The sequence below is a fragment of the Oncorhynchus kisutch genome, linkage group LG11, assembly GCF_002021735.2.
Source record: "Oncorhynchus kisutch isolate 150728-3 linkage group LG11, Okis_V2, whole genome shotgun sequence".
NCBI classification, from domain to species: domain Eukaryota; kingdom Metazoa; phylum Chordata; class Actinopteri; order Salmoniformes; family Salmonidae; genus Oncorhynchus; species Oncorhynchus kisutch.
The window spans coordinates 30051144-30071001 of record NC_034184.2 but is presented as its reverse complement, the minus strand read 5'-3'; the positions used below and the strand labels follow the sequence as shown (position 1 = coordinate 30071001).

At 42.9% G+C, this 19858-nt stretch overlaps 1 protein-coding gene and 1 long non-coding RNA gene across 3 annotated transcripts in view; both read right to left on the bottom strand.

Annotated features, from left to right (window-relative positions):
* Positions 1-19858, bottom strand: part of LOC109899770 (attractin-like protein 1) — a 338304-nt gene that overhangs the window by 253630 nt on the left and 64816 nt on the right. For both annotated transcript variants that reach the window (XM_020495283.2, XM_031835623.1), the window contains exons 4-10: positions 19059-19187; positions 18096-18304; positions 11050-11224; positions 10642-10729; positions 4802-5057; positions 2112-2295; positions 658-812 (exon numbers count right to left, since the gene is read on the bottom strand). In XM_020495283.2, coding sequence (XP_020350872.1) covers positions 658-812; positions 2112-2295; positions 4802-5057; positions 10642-10729; positions 11050-11224; positions 18096-18304; positions 19059-19187 — 1196 coding nt within the window. The remainder of the gene's footprint in view (positions 1-657; positions 813-2111; positions 2296-4801; positions 5058-10641; positions 10730-11049; positions 11225-18095; positions 18305-19058; positions 19188-19858) is intronic.
* LOC116376204 (uncharacterized) lies at positions 15344-16565 on the bottom strand. The gene is made up of 2 exons (XR_004211611.1): positions 16350-16565; positions 15344-16155 (listed from the first exon to the last, which is right to left on the bottom strand). It is a non-coding gene; the product is annotated as an uncharacterized LOC116376204 (long non-coding RNA).

The following is a 19858-nucleotide window of genomic DNA, read 5'->3' as shown; positions in this document are numbered from 1 at the left end:
GAGCTAGTTCCACTTTTTAAAGGATGTCTACTGTCACTGTTACAATAGAACGTGATCTTCTATCTCAGGTAATTGGGGCTGTGCATTCACCCCTATGGAAAGGTATCTTAGCTTTACACTTCCACTTGACTTTCATAACAGCCTAAGGCTAATGCTGTTGTTTGTTGAGGTGAAAGGTCACTGAACACACTTTCCCTTAGGCTGCAGAATGTCACCTGCCAGTTCTTCTTTGGTTACACTCACTGTGTGATCTGTGTGGGTCCAGGCCTGGGAGGCAACTAACAGTGGAAAATGACAAATGACAACTGTGGCTTTAGGGGTCAGGGTTCAACTCTGATGGGAATGGGTGGGTGGGCGCATGCTGGTGACAATGAAGATCACATGTATGATGTCTGCATGGAGGAATGTGTGGTATTGTATGGTAGGGGGTTGGGGGTTTGGGTTGATTATACTTGACTATGTATGTATATGTATTGAGTGTGTAACATTTATACATGTACCATATGCCTGGAGGTTGAAACCGGTAACTTGTATTTTCAGCACAAAGGTGTCAAATATAGTCAGTTCAAAACATGAGGATTGCATCATACCAAAAACAGTTTAGGAGGGGATGGTTGTTACCTATGATTTGTCTGAATGCATATGATTGGTCCTTACCTATGTCGTAGGCCAGGAAGTCAGCCGAGAAGCACTTGGCTCCGTTACTGAGGGACGTGTCATTGTGGGTGTTTCCTCCAAACACCAGCAGAGCCCCATTGCTCAGCACTGCAGTGTGGAGGTACCGTGCCAGACCACTCTCTCTCAGGATCATCCTGTCAACACAAACACACAAACACACATACACAGTCACCATGCTAATGTTTTAACGTGTCAATTATGAGCATGTATGTGCGTGCATGCATAAGTGTGTGCGTGCGTGTGTGCCCATCCCTGGGTGTTGATTACAGCAGTGTGTGGGCTAGTCTGGGTCATGTGGTTTATGCAAGTGAACAGTTGGTCTGAAGGTCACTCTCCATAGGCCAGGTCAAATACCCAGACAGACGTCATCCATAATGTGGCACCATGGACACACACACACAAAACTCTACAGGAATATTTCATCCTCTCCCATCTCCTCTGCTAGGGTCAAAGTGCACAGTCCCCACCGTCTGCCTAAGCGTCAACTGTACTATCCATAGATACAGATAGAGTATGTAGGGGTTTACAGACTTCCTAGTTCTGAGAGGGTTTGACAACTCCAAATTCCATTTCTGCCTAAGTAGCCTCAGTGTATATTCAACCTACCGGCTGTAAATAAATGGACCGATTGCAATAAACTGTGTGCTATGTGTCAGCAAGCTTTGTCAAGAGGGCACATCAACTGCCTCAATAAGTTAACAGTGAATATACAACTGACATCAGACATGAAAGGCAGACAGACAGAACTCCAGTTGAGGATCAACAGAGACAGACAGACACCGGCCATGCAGACAGACACTGGTCACTGTCAAACCCAAGGGATATGTGACAGTCTGGATGATGGGAAACAGAGAGACAGTGAGAGAGAGGGGGGAGATTGAAAGGGCGTACCCTCCCCTGTCGCTCATCCATCCGTCAAGGTTCAGCGGAGGCCTCCTTTCATATCACACTGTGTATATAATCTCTGCTTCACTGCGAATCTCTCTAGCTCATCCTTCTGTATCTTTCCAGTATGCTCATGTGTTTGGCGCTGAATGTCTAGGTATGTGGACATAATGAGTACCTCCTCGCAACACAATGCTGACTATTGCATTAGTGTGCTTTGACAAATCTGCCTTTCAGCTGTCCAGCACTGAGCGTCTAGACACAGTGTCTGAACCCAGGCAAGACAAGCATCTCTGTGTTAAACATCTACCTAATGTAAGACGCCAAACATCTGTACACTCGACATTTAGCAAATAAATGCATTTTGCTACTGGGGCACTGGGGAAAATAGACTTATTTTACACAGTTTCCTCAGGACTGGTAAATTGTTACAGCCTGTGAACTTTCAAGTGATAATGCATCTGCTGATACAAGCACAAACACAGAGGGAGACAGACAGACATGCTGACAGACAGACAGACACTTTCTGCCAACCTAATAGCACTCACCAGGTCCGGGTCTGCACCTCATAGCGATACAGCTCGTCCACCAGGCCATACTTGTTGGCAGGCAGGGCCTTGTAGCCCCCGTGGACGTACACGCACCTGCCGGAGCTGTCATACGCACTGCTGTGGCCATAGCCACCCTGGACGATGGCCCCGTTGGTCTCAGGGACCTGCCAGGAGTTTGTCCCTGTGTGACAGAGAGGCAGAGGAGAAGTACATCTTAGTATGAGTGGGACAACATGATTGGATCAGCTTTGAGACATATGGTATGGAAAATGTGCGTGCCTGGGTGTGTCAAATGAGAGTGTGTGTAAAAGGCTGACTCTGGGAGCCAGACCAAGCCAGCGGGCTGCTCCACCATGTACTTCAAGTCCCCTTGTGACAGATGGAGGGAGAGCTGGAGAGAGGGGGAGGCCACGGAGCATGTGGTACACTGAGAAGCAGACCTCCCAAATCCCACAAGTGAAGGGAAATAGAGAAAGTGAGAAGTAGATAATGAGGGAAGGTCAAACAGTTTACTGACAGTTTGTCAGGTGAGCTCTTTTTACAAACTATTTCCTTCTTCCTTTCACTTATAGAAAGTCACCTAAAAGGTAGACTCAACTTTCTAAATGGTGACACAACTCTCTAAATTTGATGAAATATCACAATATCCATAGTGCTCCAAATAAAACTAATTATAGGAAAAAAACTGTTTGAGGGGGGGGACTAGTTTGAGATGGAGAGGGAGGGATAGGGGAGAGATATATGAGGGAGGGAGAGGTGAGGGGAGGGGAGAGAGGGAGGTAATAAAGTGAGTTTCCTGTAGAACTCAGGCACATTAATTATCTTCTTCTCCTAGAAGGTCTTGCCTAGGTGCCACCTCCTCTTAATGACCAGAGAGCCATCAGGTGTTTTTTGTGTGCTATTGGAGGTACTCGAGGACTGGAGTACCCAACACTGTAGATGTCCCCTCCCTCCCTCTTAAACCCTCTCCACAGTCTTTAATGTGACTGGGCTGCAGTGAGCCCAGTCCAGCCTTTGAGTCTCCTATAGGCTGAAATGCTTCACCTGATTGTTACTCCTCAAAACACTGTAGCTTAGCGCCATCTGCTGGTATGAAAACCTAGGCGTTCAACAGTGGTCAAAGGACCTTGACTCTAATGCAGTCAAGAGGATAACCTTATTTGAGTCAGAAAAGGATGTTCATATGATAGGGAAGATCTACAAAACCTTGCAGAGGGCATATCCAACTGACAATCTCTTAGAAAATAATATAAACTAATATAAACTAACCAAGACTTAAAAATAACTGATGCTGGCACACGATGGAGGGAAAGTTGGAGCATAACTAACAAAATTACAGTTAACGGAAATGTAAACTTAATCCACTATAAGCTAATGTATATAATTTATTATACAAGAGACAACATTCAGAAATTCTACAGCGCAAGAGTCGTGTTTTAAGTGTAAAACTAATAGTGACTCAATAATCCATACTTTCTGGGAATTATATAAATTCCGGAAGTTGTGGGCGGAGCCAGAAAGTTGGCTGTCAGAAGTATTACAATGTAAACATACTTTTAATCCGTCTGTCTAAGTATTTGGAGACATGGCATTTTGGGGTGTAGTGAGACACCCGATTGGTTAGACGATTCTCTACTTATCAATCGTCTTGAAAAAACGTATACTAAAAACTTGGAAATCAATCATAAGCCATCATTAGCACAATGGAAAAAAAATCAAATGATTTATTATTTAAATATTGAAAGTGCATGGGCAAAATGGTTCCATTTCAGGCCATATGGAGGAAAGTGATGCGCGAGCTGGAGATGGGGGTGTGTGCTAGCGGGTCTGGGCAGGTGTGATGTAGTTGATGTTTGTATGATGTTGTCATTTGTATGTGTATGTTGTGTATTCTTAATAAATTATCAAATTCAATCTCACAAAAAATATCAAAAAGATACTGTGGGGTGTATACGTGTCTGTATATAGACAGTAAGTGTACTTGCCATCATAAGAATAAGACTGCCACAGAGTACTATGCAGGTAATGGTGCTACAAAAGTTTTTTTTTATGGGAAAAGAGAGTTATCTTGGTAAACATTAAAGACCCTGAGCCTTCCATAAATAGATGAGTGACAGCAGCACCCAAAGATGACCCCAACAACAATGTATTAATCGTTGAGCACCATGAAATGAATACAACGTTGTTGAGGTCATCTGCGAATGTTGATGTCTCCTTGCGTATTTTGGAATGCTCTGAAATCTGCCATCGGGTACATGTGGAATGTAAGTCATTCATGGTAGCCTAGTGGTTAGAGCGTTGGACTAGTAACCGGAAGGTTGCAAGTTCAAACCCCCGAGCTGACAAGGTACAAATCTGCCGTTCTGCCCCTGAACAGGCAGTTAACCCACTGTTCCTAGGCCGTCATTGAAAATAAAAATTTGTTCTTAACTGACTTGCCTGGTTAAAAATAAAAATGGGGATTATTCATCATGGCTGTTAACCCCACTTAACAACCCAATTCTCTGATTCTCTTGGCTCAGATATATAGCAGGCTAATGGAGGGTGGACTGATTGATTAACGTCAGACTGAGACAAATCAATTGGTTAATAAGACAGACAAGAGAGATCAATGGATGGATAGATGGAGGGACAGACTTCATTCACTCCTTCATTTGATTCATCCATACATCCATTATTGGACCTACTGATGTTGTACTCCTGCACTTTGCTGATGTAGCTGTAGACGGGTGAGTAGCCGAAAATGATCACCATCACCAGGTCCCCATTGGTCAGCTCAGTCAGGTGGGCGGAGTGTCCCTCCACGGCGTAGGGCTGTCCCTGGACCAGGCTGCTCGGGGTCCTCAGGGACCAAGTTCGACTAGGGATGTTAAAGACCCACAGCTCATCTGTCACATTGCCTGAACCGGCCTCCAGCTTCCCCCCATACATGTAGATGTCGTCCTGAGGAGGGGGGCAAACATCAGAGACATGAGATGACAGAGAATATGTGTTAGAGATTGTGTTTATATTTGTAAAGACAGACTAGATTAAAGGGGTTTCTATCACCGACTGCCCTAGACAATATGTCTGCTCTGTGCATGCTTGTGTTCAGTATGAGAAGAAGGCGAGACAGTGTGTGTGTGTGTGTGTGTGTGTGTGTGTGTGTGTGTGTCTAATTGAGCTGCAGGACCTTGAGCTTCTCCATAGTGTGTATCAGTTCTGCCAGAGTGGGAGCTGGACCCCAAATACACCCCCAAATACACACACTTGGTATAGCTACGTTGCACCGTGAACACCAACAATCAATAAGAAAGACGGCTGCTATAGCCTCACACGGCAGTCAACCACTGAATCACCTGATACTACAGATAACAATCAACTACCTTAACCTGATAGTTATGCAACTACAGGCTTTTAGAGTATATGCAACTAAAAACCTACTACAGCCATTGCAGTGATCTAAGATAGCAATACAGTCATACATGCTATGGCATGCTGTTTTTACAGTGTAGACTACTACGCTACTGCAACTCTCCATTTCCTAACCATAAAGCAACATATTGTACTGTACAGTCAACCTAGAGGAGCTCCACCATCACAGAAACAAAGAAGGGAACATCCTAGCACAGGTGATACACTGTGTTGCTACACAGCACGGGGCCAATTATACCGTATCCCTGGCCACAAACACATCCCACCAGGGAACCAACTGCTTTAAGCGCCTCAATGTATTTTCTGTCAAGGAAATCTGCTTATCTTACTTGTAAATTACCTCAGCACGCACTGCAGCACCCACCTGGATCACGTTTCACTAATCTCAGAAAACCAGAACTAAAATCTTGCATAATTGTGTAAAATGCTTAAGTAAGTTCTGGGGAGAGATGTGAGGAGAAAGATATTAACGCGAAAGATACTATGCAAGTTTCAGGCTAGTCTATGAGCCAAACGTCCCCTCCCCTTCCGAAACTCGAAAGATGCGAGCACCTGCGAAATCGTGATTTGTCCAAATGATCAGTGCCGAAGAATCAGAGTACCGGAACAAAGATCCTCGTTAGTCGTCGCATTCCCACAGCCTGTTGACAGAGCCTAATACCATTCATTTTACATGCCTCTGTCCACGAGAGATTACTCTCTCACACTCGCAAGGTCTGAGTCCTGTAGTAGAAGCAGAGGGGGAGGAAGAGGAGTGCACAAAACACACAACCAAACACACACTCCAACACACAATTGGTAATCACAACCGGCTGGAGGGGGTTTTAACCACGGCATCACCAGCTGAGCAGCAACCACCACGCTTCTGTTTCTACCACGCCTCCCTCGGAAGCTCGATTCCCGACAAAGTGGGACTTTTATTGAAGGTGACATTTTTTATTTGTGAATACAAAATGTGAATGCCAAGCAGGGGATGTTATATAAACGATATGATCTGAATGCACGCGTAATGACGAGCTATTGCTTCGGTCGGTATTATAAAATCGATAATGGGCAAGAGCGACGGCCTATATTCCTAGCAGCGACAGATGCTTACGGTAATCTCTCAATCCTTAGAGGGGAGATAGAAAAGAATGACATATTTCAGGGTAGATGGAGGACTCTTGAATTATAGACGTGAGGGGGATGGTGTGTATGGAGGGGAGAGAGTAGGGTGTGTGTGTGTGTGTGTGTGTGTGTGTGTGTGTGTGTGTGTGTGTGTGTGTGTGTGTGTGGAGGGGAGAGAGTAGGGTGTGTGTGTGTGTGTGTGTGTGTGTGTGTGTGTGTGTGTGTGTGTGTGTGTGTGTGTGTGTGTGTGTGTGTGTGTGTGTGTGTGTGTGTGTGTATGTATAAACAACAACATGCATGGTCACACCCACACATGCTCTTCTCCCTGACTCTGAAAGTCTATACTCTCATGTTCCTGTCTCTAGACTCCAGGTTTGTTGGCTTGATTTCTGTGCTGCACTAGGTCGTAGGTGTCCATTTATATGCTAATTGTGGATTGCTCCTTTCCGTATTTGGGGCCGGTGGCTGAAGAACAGCGGTCTTCACACCCACAGAGGAAATGAATAGACTGAAGGAGAGGGAGTTAGACAGGTACAACTAAATACGTCTCTACTGCCATAATGTCTAATATAGAGACGTTTCCTCCATTTCCCGGAAAGTTTTCTGTTTTTGATGAATTGACACCTGGAGACACCAGTGGTGCAGGTACACCACTGTGACTAAGAAAGGAACACTTGATGGGCTAAGTGTGTTCAAAGCAAGCACATGAATGGAACACGTGAAAGATAGGGGTATAGTGAAAAAGTGGGCACACAGCCATGACTGTCCACACATGCACACTCACACACACAGCTTTCAAGGAGTAGTCATACCCCTTTACTTATTCCAAATGTTGTGTTACAGCCTGAATTCAAAATGGATATAATATATGTTCTTTCTCAACCATCTACACACAATAACTAATAATGACAAAGTGAAAACATGCTTTTAGAAATGTTTGCACAAATCCAGAAATAGTATTCACACCAGAGTCAATACTTTGACGGTGATAGGCTTATTAAATAGGCCTATTGAGCGAACAGCATTGTTTTACAGAGTAAACCAAGAGGATAAGCTTTTGGCAAGAGAGCATCGGCCATCGCCGGTGAGGGAGCTGCGCACCATTGGGTGAGTCAGTGAATCTGGAAAGCTTTTTTAGGACTATAATATGTCTCCACACGACTAGGCCTAGGCTATTGATGGATTCAAGAGACAAGGTGGTTTTTATTGATCTCAGATTCTTAGTTTGTCAGTGTCAAAGTAGCCTGTCCTTTCGATAATTTGTGAGGCATAAAACAGACGTTTCTGAGCTACTGGATACGGCGTGCCTGGCACCAACAATCATACCTACGGTGGGGCAGTCATGACATTTTGTCAGCCGGTAATTGTCACGCAAATGACTGCCGGTCTCATGGTAATCGACCGTTAATTAACATCAACATGTTTATCATCTCCGGACTTCTATATAAGCTGATGATGTGCGCCTTCGGCACATCTACATTTAAAGAAGTCTAATAAATCAATTTAATACAGCCTACACTATCAGAATAGTATCCACTATTTATGTATTTGTGAAAAGGCCTATAAACCTGGGAATGTCTTCGAAATCAAAACATATGGGTTTCATGACGGGACTCTATATTTGGCATATTTGGCATGCGCTCAAAAAGGCATGCGCTCAAATGCATTGCTGCTCAGCTTGTGTGGCAAGCAAGTTAGTGATATCTAATCAGTGGACGATGGAATTAAAATGACAGAATTCAAAACGAAATGATAAAGAAAGGCTACAGCAACCAAAAGCCAACAGGTACACACCGACACCGCTATGCCTCCACTCCCTAATAACCTACAGATGCTCCCTCTGTGCCTCGCTCTCTCTTTCTGGCTTCAATTGAATAAAGTAGCAAAAACAATTGGCTTTCAGCTCTTCCCTTACGGGGATCCGACCGGTTGTTCATTAGGTAACTTTCAAAGGGGGTTTTAAAAATGAATTCATGCATATTGGGTCCGATGCTCCCTTTTGGAATGGGAGCTCTAACTCCCATCACCATTTGTCCACATCATTCATATTATTCTAATTCCAGAGAGCACTGAGTACCAGGCCATTAGCGGGGCCGTTAGCAAGTTTGGTCGTCTACCCATCAGCGCCATTCATTTGCAGTTTTGGATAGGATTACCGTGACCAATGGTCACGGGTTGGTGTACCTAATAAACTGGCCTCTGAGTGTACAATTATCTGTAAGGTACCTCAGTCGAGCAGTGAATTTCAAACACAGATTTAACCACAAAGACCAGGTAGGCTTTCCAATGCCTTGCACCTATTGGTAGATTGGTAAAACAAATAATTTAAAAACAGACAATGAATATCTCTTTGAGCATGGGGAAGTTATTCATTAGACTTTGGATGGTGTATCAATACACCCAGTTACTACAAAGATACAGTCATCCTTCCTAACTCAGTTGCTGGAGAGGAAGGAAACCGCTCAGGGATTTCACCATGAGGCCAATGGTGACTTTAAAACAGTTACAGAGTTGAATGGCTGTGATAGGAGAAAACAGGATGGATCAACCACATTGTAGTTACTGCGCAATACTAACCTAATTGACAGAGTGACAGAATTAAAAGTATGCTTTCCACCAGACACTGGGAGATTAATTAACCTTTCAGCTGGTCTAAAATAACCAAAAATGAAAGGCCAAATCTTTACTGGAGTTGCTATTAAAGATTAATGGGCAAATGTTGATCCAGGTGTGGAAACACTCACAGCTGTAATCGCAACCAAAGGTGATTCAACAAATGATTGACTCAGGGATACTTATGTCAATGAGATATTTCAGTTTTAAATTTTTAATACATTTTCAAAAATGTCTAAAAACATATTCTCACTTTTCCATGATGGGGCATTGTGTGTAGATGGGTGAACACACAAATATATTTCATCCATTCCTACTTATATCAGCACACTCGTAACAACATAATCAGTACGTAACTTCTATTCAATCAAATAAGCCATAACAGGTCTTCTCATTGACCTCCATACAAAAATTCCACGCTTGGTAAGCGAGAAAAAAAAATGAAAGAATGCCGCTTGCTGGAGAAGACAGAATTTGGGCCCAGTTATATCTCTCTCGCTTCGCGCCTTCCTCTGTCTGAACTCATGGCTGTTTTACTCTACAATAAAAATATCAACCTCTGTCCCAAACACAGACTGCAGCTTAGGCTAGCTCCTAAAACCGGTAAGTGGAAGTATGTTAATATGTGGAACCTTTAGTATGTGCAGCTTTTTTTAACGACAAAACAATTAGTGAGGTCTTCCTTGGAGGTACCATTTTAAAGCATTCTAAACTGCAAGTAATGTAGTGAGTCGTTCCAAAATAAACTTCTCAGCCTTTCTAGCCATAACCTTTGAGCTGTAAATACTACTTCCAATCAACTCACGTAAGCAAAGCTGAATCGCCTTAGGTCAGCAATCATAGTAAGACATCAAATATAAAATCAAGTTTAGTAGTAAAGGAAGAGTTTAATGTCACACATACATGCCAAAGGCAGCCTTTCTATTTAACAGGGAGGGTCATTCAGACAGACTCCTATAGTTTCAAGGGGAGAAGAGGCAGAGCAGGCCTTTTAAACGTGGTCATGCTTGTTTCCCCTAGTGAGACAAAGTGTCAGTTAGCCGAAGCAAAGCCTGCAGCCCTTCTGCTCTCTGACAAACCCTGAGGTCCCCACATAAATCTTACTGCAATGTTATCTCTACTCAGACCCAGGGAGGCAATCCTCTTAGCTCCCTCACCCAACACAGAGAGAGAGAGACAGACAGAGACAGAGAGAACCCTATATAAAATGTACACAGTTTATGTGTGAAGGAGAGAGAAAACGCCAGAGAAACAGTAAGAGTCGGAGAGAGAACCCTACACTATATAGATGTATAGAGCCCTATATAGGTGTATGGTACCAGTTGATGACAGAAAGCTAGATGGAAGGAACACATCCACCCTGATAGTGGGCTGTGACCATTAGCTGCTTTACCTGGTAGAGAGCCAGAGAATGGCCATATCTCTGCAGAGGACCACTATTGATTGGCACCACATCCCAAGTGCTGCTCTCCATATTATAACTGCAGAGAGGGGAAAAAAAGAGTCAGGCCTGGGAACATTCAACAAATAAATAGATAGAGAGTAGAGGGAGAAGTTAGTGATACAGAGAGATATTACAGGGAAAGGGAGACAAAGAGAGATGAAGTAGTCAAGAGGAGAGAGAGACAGAGAGTTTTGGAGCAAAAGACCCACAGAGAGAAAGCAAAAGACAGGAAGGAGAGAGACAAATATATAAGAGGTAAATAGACACAGAGAGATGAAGAGAAAGAGGGGGAAAGACAGACAGGCACACAGCCAGACAGACAGACAGTTCCAGGCCTCTCTTCAGTCAGTGCCTTACTTGAGCACCATGTGGAAGGAGCTGTAGTTGAAGGTGTATCCTCCAACGACCCACATGAGTTTCCCGTGGACCACAGTCTTATGGGAGGCCCTGCCCAGAGACTGTCCGAAGGGCTTGACGTTGGGCATCACCCAATAAGACTCTGTGGATGGTACTGACAGAGCACAGTCTGGACCTGGAGAGGATGACAACACATGACTCAAACACATGACAAATACCTACAAATACATGAGGTGTTTGTTGCAAAAGAGTCATCAAAAACACTTCAATACACAGCACCCCAGCACCACCTGCTGGTGAAGGGCCTGATAACACAGCCTATGTCATGAGGGGGGTCAGCCATGATGGTGAAGACCTCACATGCTAACAGGACCCCACCACCCAGAGGCCAACTGGTGGCAGAACCATTAGGGGTTTTAATCAGGAGGGAGGGACTGATTCATCAAACCCAATTTTGAGAAGTAAAGATGATATTGGCCTCTGTTGGCCTCTATTAGAGTGGGGGACAGACATTGGAATGGGTGGATGTGATCGGGTCTATGGGTCAGCACGCTGTCTAACCCAATACATCAGTGGAGAAAACCTCATTAGTGTATTATAATCAATGACCAGCAACTAGTAAAATAGCAGTGGCACCGGCTCTGTCTCATTGAGAGGTGCTTGGTTGGTTCTACTGTAAGGATGAAGTATTATGTTGTGTGTTGTATTTATTTGCACCAAGGAAAATAAGTGAAAGACAAAACAGTACACATAATACAGGTGAGGTTGTAAGCCCAAAAGGCTTGTGATGAACCACACCACAGGTAAAAGTACAAAAGTGTGTTCAATCAGTTAAACAAAGCATATTAATTATAATTGTATATTATATACTCAGTATACCATGTTTGATTGATTGATTGAGTGTGTATGAGAAAGAGAGAGAGAGAGAGAGATAGGATACATGGAGGGGATTATTGGGTAGTTTGGTTCATCAGGCTGACCCCCAGACTTCGCTTGAAGTTATTGAGGGATGATGAGGTTTTGGCAAAGTAAAGATAAGAATTCCAGAGTGTGGTACCTCTGTATCTGATAGAGAATTGACTATGTGAGGTGCGCCAGTGGGGAGGGTGAAGGTTATCGCAGTGTCTTGTGTCATATAGATGGATTTCAGAACGAACCTGGAAGAATCCATTGAAGGGTTTAGGTAAACTGTCTGGGAAGTATGAGTGTTTGAAGATGAAAGTAGATGAAAGTGCATAATTGGGGTACATTAATGTCATAATTAGACAATATAGTGAGTTTCTTAAACAAAGGTGCAGATGGAGCCAGGTAATTAGAGAGATGGCTAGTCTTTTGTATGATGAGTAAATTGTGTAGGAAGGAGGCATATGTACTGGCCCAGGCAATACTACAGTAAATGAGATATCGGTATAGAGTTAGGAAGCAAGCCTGATGAACCAAACCACTAATCTTTCTGATAATAACAACAGATTTCATCACTTTGCTGCTGTCACATCCTGACCTTAGTTCCTTTTTTTGTCTCTATTTTGCTTTTGTCAGGGCGTGAGTTGGGGTGGGCATTCTATGTTTTTCATTCTGTTTTGTTCTGTGTGTTGTATTTCTATGTGTTTGGCCTGGTATGGTTCCCAATCAGAGGCAGCTGTCAATCGTTGTCTCTGATTGAGAACCATACTTAGGTAGCCTGTTCCCACCTGTGTTTGTGGGTAGTTGTTTTCTGTTTTTGTACCAGACAGAACTGTTTTGGTTTTGTTCATTCTCTTTTGTTATTTTTCCATTCAGTGTTCAATTCAGAATTTTCAATGACGGCCTAGGAACAGTGGGTTAACTGCCTTGTTCAGGGGCAGAACGACAGATTTTTACCTTGTCAGCTTGGCGATTCGATCTTGCGACCTTTCGGTTACTAGTACGACGCTATAACCACTAGGCTACCCTGCTGCCCCAATGCTTGGCATTCAAGCCAAAGAGTTCAATCAGACCAGAGACTCTTGTTTCGTATGGTCTGAGTCCTTTAGGTGCCTTTTGGCAAACATCAAGCGGGCTGTCATGTGCCTTTTTACTGGCTTTTGTCTGGCCACTCTACCATAAAGGCCTGATTGGTGGAGTGCTGCAGAGATGGTTGTTCTTCTGGAAGGTTCTCCCATCTCCACAGAGAATCTCTGTGGAGATGGAAAGAATGCCGAGAGAATGCCAAGAGTGTGGAAAGGTGTCATCAAGATAAAGGGTGGCTACTTTGAAGAATCTCAAATATAAAATAATTTTAGTTTTTTTAACACTTTTTTTTGGTTACTACATGATTCCATATGTGTTATTTCATAGTTTTGATGTCTTCACTATTAGTCTACAATGTCGAAAATAGTACTTGAACTTGAAAGAGTAGGTGTGTCCAATTTAAATAAAATAAAAATGTAATTTTTTTTTAGAAAGTCGTATTTCATGATCAACCGTGTCAAACGATTTGGATAAATATAAAAAGATGCCAAGAGCGTATTCATTGTTAATGTCTGTACAGATTTTATCCACAAGTTGCAAAAGGGCCATATCTGTGGAGTAGTTTTTACAAAAATCATATTGGTGCTCAATAGTGTTGAATTAAATATTTGAACATTCTCTTATCCAGCTATTTTTCTAGGATTTAAAAAAACATGGTAGTCCAGATATTGGGCAATAATTTGTAAAAGTTATTGGATCCTCAGATTTATAGCGGGGGATAACTTTGGCAATTTCCTAATCTTTAGGTACAATACCAGATTTGAAGATATACTTTTGAGGTTCTGTAATCAAGGAAGACACTGATTTCACCAGAGGCACCAATGCTGATATCTTTAAGTTACCAATTACATCAGGAGGTTCAAACGGAAATGTCCCTTAATGTAATCGAAGGGATTTCCATCAGTTTTTTTCAATTTCTTTGACAGAGGAACCCACATTCATAAAGAAGTTATTCAATTCACATGAAATAACATCAGGATCACTATAGATCTTATTTCCAACAATAAATGAAGATGGGATAGCTGTAGATGCATTTTCTTACTCAACAAGTTGATTGATTTTCCAAGATTACTTCATATTTTAGGACTCTTGGAATTTGTTAGTAAAATATATTTTGGGGGATATGCGAAGTAGGTGAGTAAATTTGTTCTTATACTTTTTGTAATTTGCAGAATTCAGGAAACTGTTTATACAACTTTTTTTTTTACTGACAAATATGATCAATAAGCATGAGAATGACCTGGTCACGCTTGTGGGATCATAGATACTGCATCTGATTTCAGCTGAGTGGTTCTCACTTTTATGCATTTATCTCGTAAATCACCCAATATAAAACACTTATCTTCAATATTAATTAAATCCAAGGTTGACAAAAGGATATCAATGAAACAAACCACCAATGTCAGAATCGGGTGGCCTCTTTATACAGGTTGTTAAATTGCTTAACAGTATAGTAATCACAAGTCATAGACATTTCTGGTAATATTCAGGACATTTTTGCCAGGATCAACCCAATCATTATATTGATTGTTCGCGTCATTAATATCTAATGGGTTAAAGACCATGTTATCAGGGTTGATATCCTGCCCAACTAAGAGAGATACAGTCGGAATCATACAGGGAGTGGAACAGAAACAGAAGTGCATGCCTCACATGTCCAATACAACTGCATTTGTGTTAGTTTTATCAATAGGGATGCACTTCCTATGGAATGGACACAGTCCACATAACACCACTGAAGACTTGATGGTTATGACATTAAGAGCAATGCTTGTTTTTGGTTAGATGAAAACACATGAACAAAGTAGAGTAAATGTGTATGAATACATCACCAAATCATACAGTATTCGAGTGAGAACAAACACTCCATTACCACTAGATGGCAGACATGGAATATAAAGGTATCTCCTCTTGGTGAACAGACAATTGAGCCCCACAGGGGATGCGTCATAATACCCAGAAAACTTAGCGGTCAAACATGGAAATGGTCCCAATTGTTTTACCAGCATTCATTTGATCCATTGTGGATTTTAGAAACACTTCAAATAAGGGTTGTGTTTCGTGCAGACGTACCCTGGCGTGATGTTTCGATAACCATGTAAACCTCTCTCGGACAAGGTGACTTTCATCAATATATTCAGCTCTATTTACTCTCAGGTTCGAAAAGGCTAATTAGCATCAAAGTCGACAACATACAAGACTACAAATCCCTGCAAACCCCTGCACGTCATCTCTAGCTGACAACAGCACAAAATATAAAACAGCATATTGTGATTGTGATGGGCGAGTTACAAATGGACAAATGTCATGCGTAAGGTAGGTTTTATAGAAAACACTAGATCAACTCCAGCAGAGTGAGAAACACAATTAACACTCAAAACAAGGAAGCCATCTCTAAACACAGCTATATCAACACCCTGCTTGTCAATTGAACAGGTACATGTTGCTGCTGTCATTTGTGAGCTGCATTCAGTCTGAATCCCAGGTAAAAGCAGGAGGACAGCACTACACAGGAGAAAAGGGTAGCGAAACAGTACACCATAAAACTTTTAAACATGTTACTGAGTCTAGATGTTATCAAATCAGAAGAACAACAAGGGAAGAAAGCAACATAGGGAAAATGGGTGAAGGTAGGCTGCATTTATAGAGATAAGATGGAAAGTTCCAAAGTGCCCAAAGTTGAGGGACCTTGGGGCATAAAAGGCATAGTGTGGAATAAGGGGTAGCTAGAGGTTGGTCATGGAATAAAGATAAAAATGGAGTGCTAGTGTGCCTGCAACCCTTTGAAATCGTTGTCACAAATATCCGGCCCACCACCTGCCATACTCAGGGTCTCAGCGTGTCCCTTGACGTCAATCCTGGTCATCGTGTGTCTGATAATCACAACATTAAAGACGACGAGTGATCACAGAATTCCACAAATTGAGCCATAGACAATACAACTTAAGCATTGAGGACAGCATTTAGTTGACAACATGGTGGTTTACACTATCTTGCCCCAGCTGTAGGTCCATTTGAGTGTATGTGGTTACATAGGCACATCAACCAGTACCGGGGCCATTGGAGACTTGGAATCGTTGCTCTCAAAGTGCTGCTTGAATGTCTTGGGGTCTGCCTCTATAAAGGTCAAGTACAACATGGAGGAAGTTAACAGTCTGTGGCTTTAGATTGAATTCAAAGTTGACACAAGTTATAAACTAAGCAATACGATACAACAAACTACTACACATGTCCCACACAGGCCAGTACAATAGTCTACACATGGAGAGGAACCTAAAAAGGCACATACAATACAAAACAATCCTACTCACCTAACAAACAGGGCAGGTGTGGACCAGGGCTGCCCAGGATGCAGTCTTCTGGTTCGCAGCTGCTATCTTCCTTTTAGCAGCCGCCACCATGGCATCAGTCAACAAGTTCAACTTCAACTTGAGAGTGGAGCATGTGCTATATATAAACCTGGAATACTGTTCCAGGTTGAAACAGCTAACCTAGTTGAGAGGTGATAAGACTCAGGCACACCCATTGGTTCTGGAATAGAGAAGGTGCAAGTAAGGTTAGCAATTTGGCATCAATAACATGACAGTAATTCTACCTCAAAAACAATAATTTAAAACCCACCACAGCAGGTAGGACTAAATAAGGTTACATAACCTTGCCTACAAGCTATACTAATGATCTGCTGTCCAGAGGGAAACAGCTAACATATCAATGTTTTCCTGCAGTAAAGTAAGCACACACTGTTGACTCGAGAGGATGCTAGAGATCAGTCCATCTCTGAAACCTGTCAAAAAGCCAGACTTAAATAATGCAGATAGCTAGGATACACCTCGGTATTAGGCTACCCACCCCTCACCCATAGACACAAGCACAAATTATCATCAAGAACACCTAGCCCTAGCTTCATCATCTAAGTTAGCTAGTTAGTTAACTAGATGGCTTTTATAAACCAACAGTCTAGCTAAAGAAAGCTAAACTAGTTTTTATGAATTTCTCATGCATTTAAAATGGCTAGACAATCTGCAGCCATCTAGCCAGGCTAATGTTGCTAACTAGCTGACCATGATCTAGCTAGCTAGATAACAGCCATTTTCAATGTCAAACTTGCCCAAGACAGTTAACAGAATTGTCAATTTAATCAACTTTAGCCAATGTATTAATTACAAAATGTAGCTCACATAAGATAGTTAATCCAGAGATTCTTACCTTTGCCTCGATTCGTCAGTCTTGTCCAGACCATCATGGCCCTGGTGAGTGACGTGAAGCTTGAGACAGGCATTTGTAATTCTGTATGATAGCCACATTAGCAGCTAATTAGCATGACATTTTTGAGGGGTAAATAGAGGTGAATATACTGATAAAAGTCACCTTGTCCGAGAGAGATTCATATGGTTATCAAAACTTCACGCCAAGATAAGCCTACATGAAACACAACTCTTATTTGAAGTGCTTCCAAAATCCACGATGGATAAAATGAATGGTGGAAAAACAATTGGAACCATTTCTGTTTGACCGCTAGGTTTATTGGGTATTATGACTCATACTGTGGTAGACTATATATAGCAAGTATTATATTTAGTGTAGCATGTATGAATAAGGAGGATGGATTATAGTTCAGAGAGAATGAAGAAACCTATGGTCTTCCATCATCACCTCAAGGTTAGATTGTTAGAGCATGGGATACTCAACATCAAAGGCTCCAGCTGTCAAACTGTCGAAAGAGTGTTGGACATTATCCAACAGCTCACGTGGATCCTAAAACGTGTCAACATGAACCCATTCTCTTCATATAAACAAAGACTGTCATAGAGTGTCTGCTGAACACACCGGGTGTCAGCTTGTATTACTGTAACAAATGAGACATGGTCTCTGTGCACCTATGTTCGCAGTTCTCTTGTCAGCCAGAAGATAGCCGTGTGACTCAATCTACAAGAACACAAAGAACTTACCTTTGTCATTGAAGAAATAATGAATGAACCCTATAAATCACCATGAAGATACCACACCATGGTGACAACCTTGACACAATGTTAGAATAACCATGGCCCTAGCCCCACCTTGCCAGCTGTCGTTACAGACACAGCTTTTCTCCCCAGTGAGGTCACAGTAGCCATGGTCGGGGCTGCCACAGTTGTTCCTGCAGTAGGGGATGTCACAGGCCTCGCCCTTCCAGTACTTCTCACACTCACAGTACACCCGGCTGGCGATGGAGTTCCCTGTGCTGCATTTCCCATGGCCTGAGCAGTTATTGGGGCACGAGTTGACCCTGCAGACACAGAAAAGAGAGGGGGGGGGGGGGGGGATGGGGATGTACATTTGGAAAGGTCATCATTGTAATAATTGACGAAAGACAAATAGCTGACAGAATGATTGATTAACAGAGGTGATTGACATCCATTGAAGCATTATTTTTCTGGGAGCAGAACAGATAGAGTGAGATACAGAGGAATCCAGAGAGAATTAGAGAGAAGCGCGAAAGAGATACAGACAAAATAATTGAGAAAAAGGGAGGGTACAGTAGACAGAGAGACAGAAGTCAAGGATTCAGGATAATGCATGGGCTTTTCAGCAACAGGGGGACGATAATGTTTAGGGCTGTGACAGCAGTGTTGCTATGGCAACACCTTTATGGCCACATGGTGTATGTCTGTGCTGGAGGCCTTGAGGCTGTGCTAGACTCTAGTCTGCTGCTTTGTGAGGCAACCCAATAAATACTTTTTCAGAATCTCACACACACACACACACACGTCTCTCGTATGTCAATGGGTGTTATCTCCTTAGCTGTAATGGTGTTCCCCAGCGACTCCTGTGACAGACATTGTAGACCCTAGAGAGGTTGGGATGTGGTCTGAGGTTGTATGTGTGCAGGAACACATAGAGAGGAAAGACAATTTAAAGGGGATATGGCTCTTAATCATCCCACTGCCTGCTAATGAGTCAGAGACTTCCCCAATGGTGATGTACTGTAGCGGTGAGGACTTTGTAAATGTAAAGTGTGTGTATTGGCTGGGGCCACTCACGAGTAGGAGATGTGGAATCCAGTCAGGTTGTAGGCAGCGTCACTGAAAAAGTGCAACAGTGCATATCCAGAGGTGGCTACCACTTCCGGAACAGTCTCGTTCCCTCTCGTTTCCGGGACAACGAGACCGCTGTGGGAGAAGAAGAAAAGTACATTAATGATGGCGTATTCACACACACACAAATGCATACTAAGCTCCAAAAGCATGCTGGGTAAATGATCACCCAGTCACCCTTGACTGCTGAGCTGGGATTGCTGTCACCATGACAACCCCCCCTTCCCTCGCTACATCATTGGGAGAAAGTGATTCCTTTCTCTCCTTGGGATCGATCCCTCTATCGCATGGAGGATCAGGATCAGGCTCAGGCCTGAACAGCACAGCACACACAGTACACACAGCAAAGCCACATCAAGGTTATCGGAGAGGGTGGAGAAATCCACTCTAATCTGTTTACCAGCAGTCAGACAGAGTCCCCACTGGGAGGACCACACCCAGGCTCCTAGGCGCAACACAAAGACCACACAGCCAATACTGATGGACCAGGGGAGAGTCAATGGTGAAGGACCCCCAGTGGATAAAATGACATTGTGGACCTATTGTTCAAAGGGAAGGGGAGAGAGGGTGGCTAGGTGGGTGGAGAATACTGCTTCTCAAAACTGGAGAGGAGGAACACCTACAAGCTAAATGTAGAATATTAATCAATTGATTCATGGATAACACCCACTCGTTACCTACAGTATATTGCAGAAAGAGAACAATTCCTCTTTAGCTAGCCAGCATTCTGAATCCCTTCTGTGGGT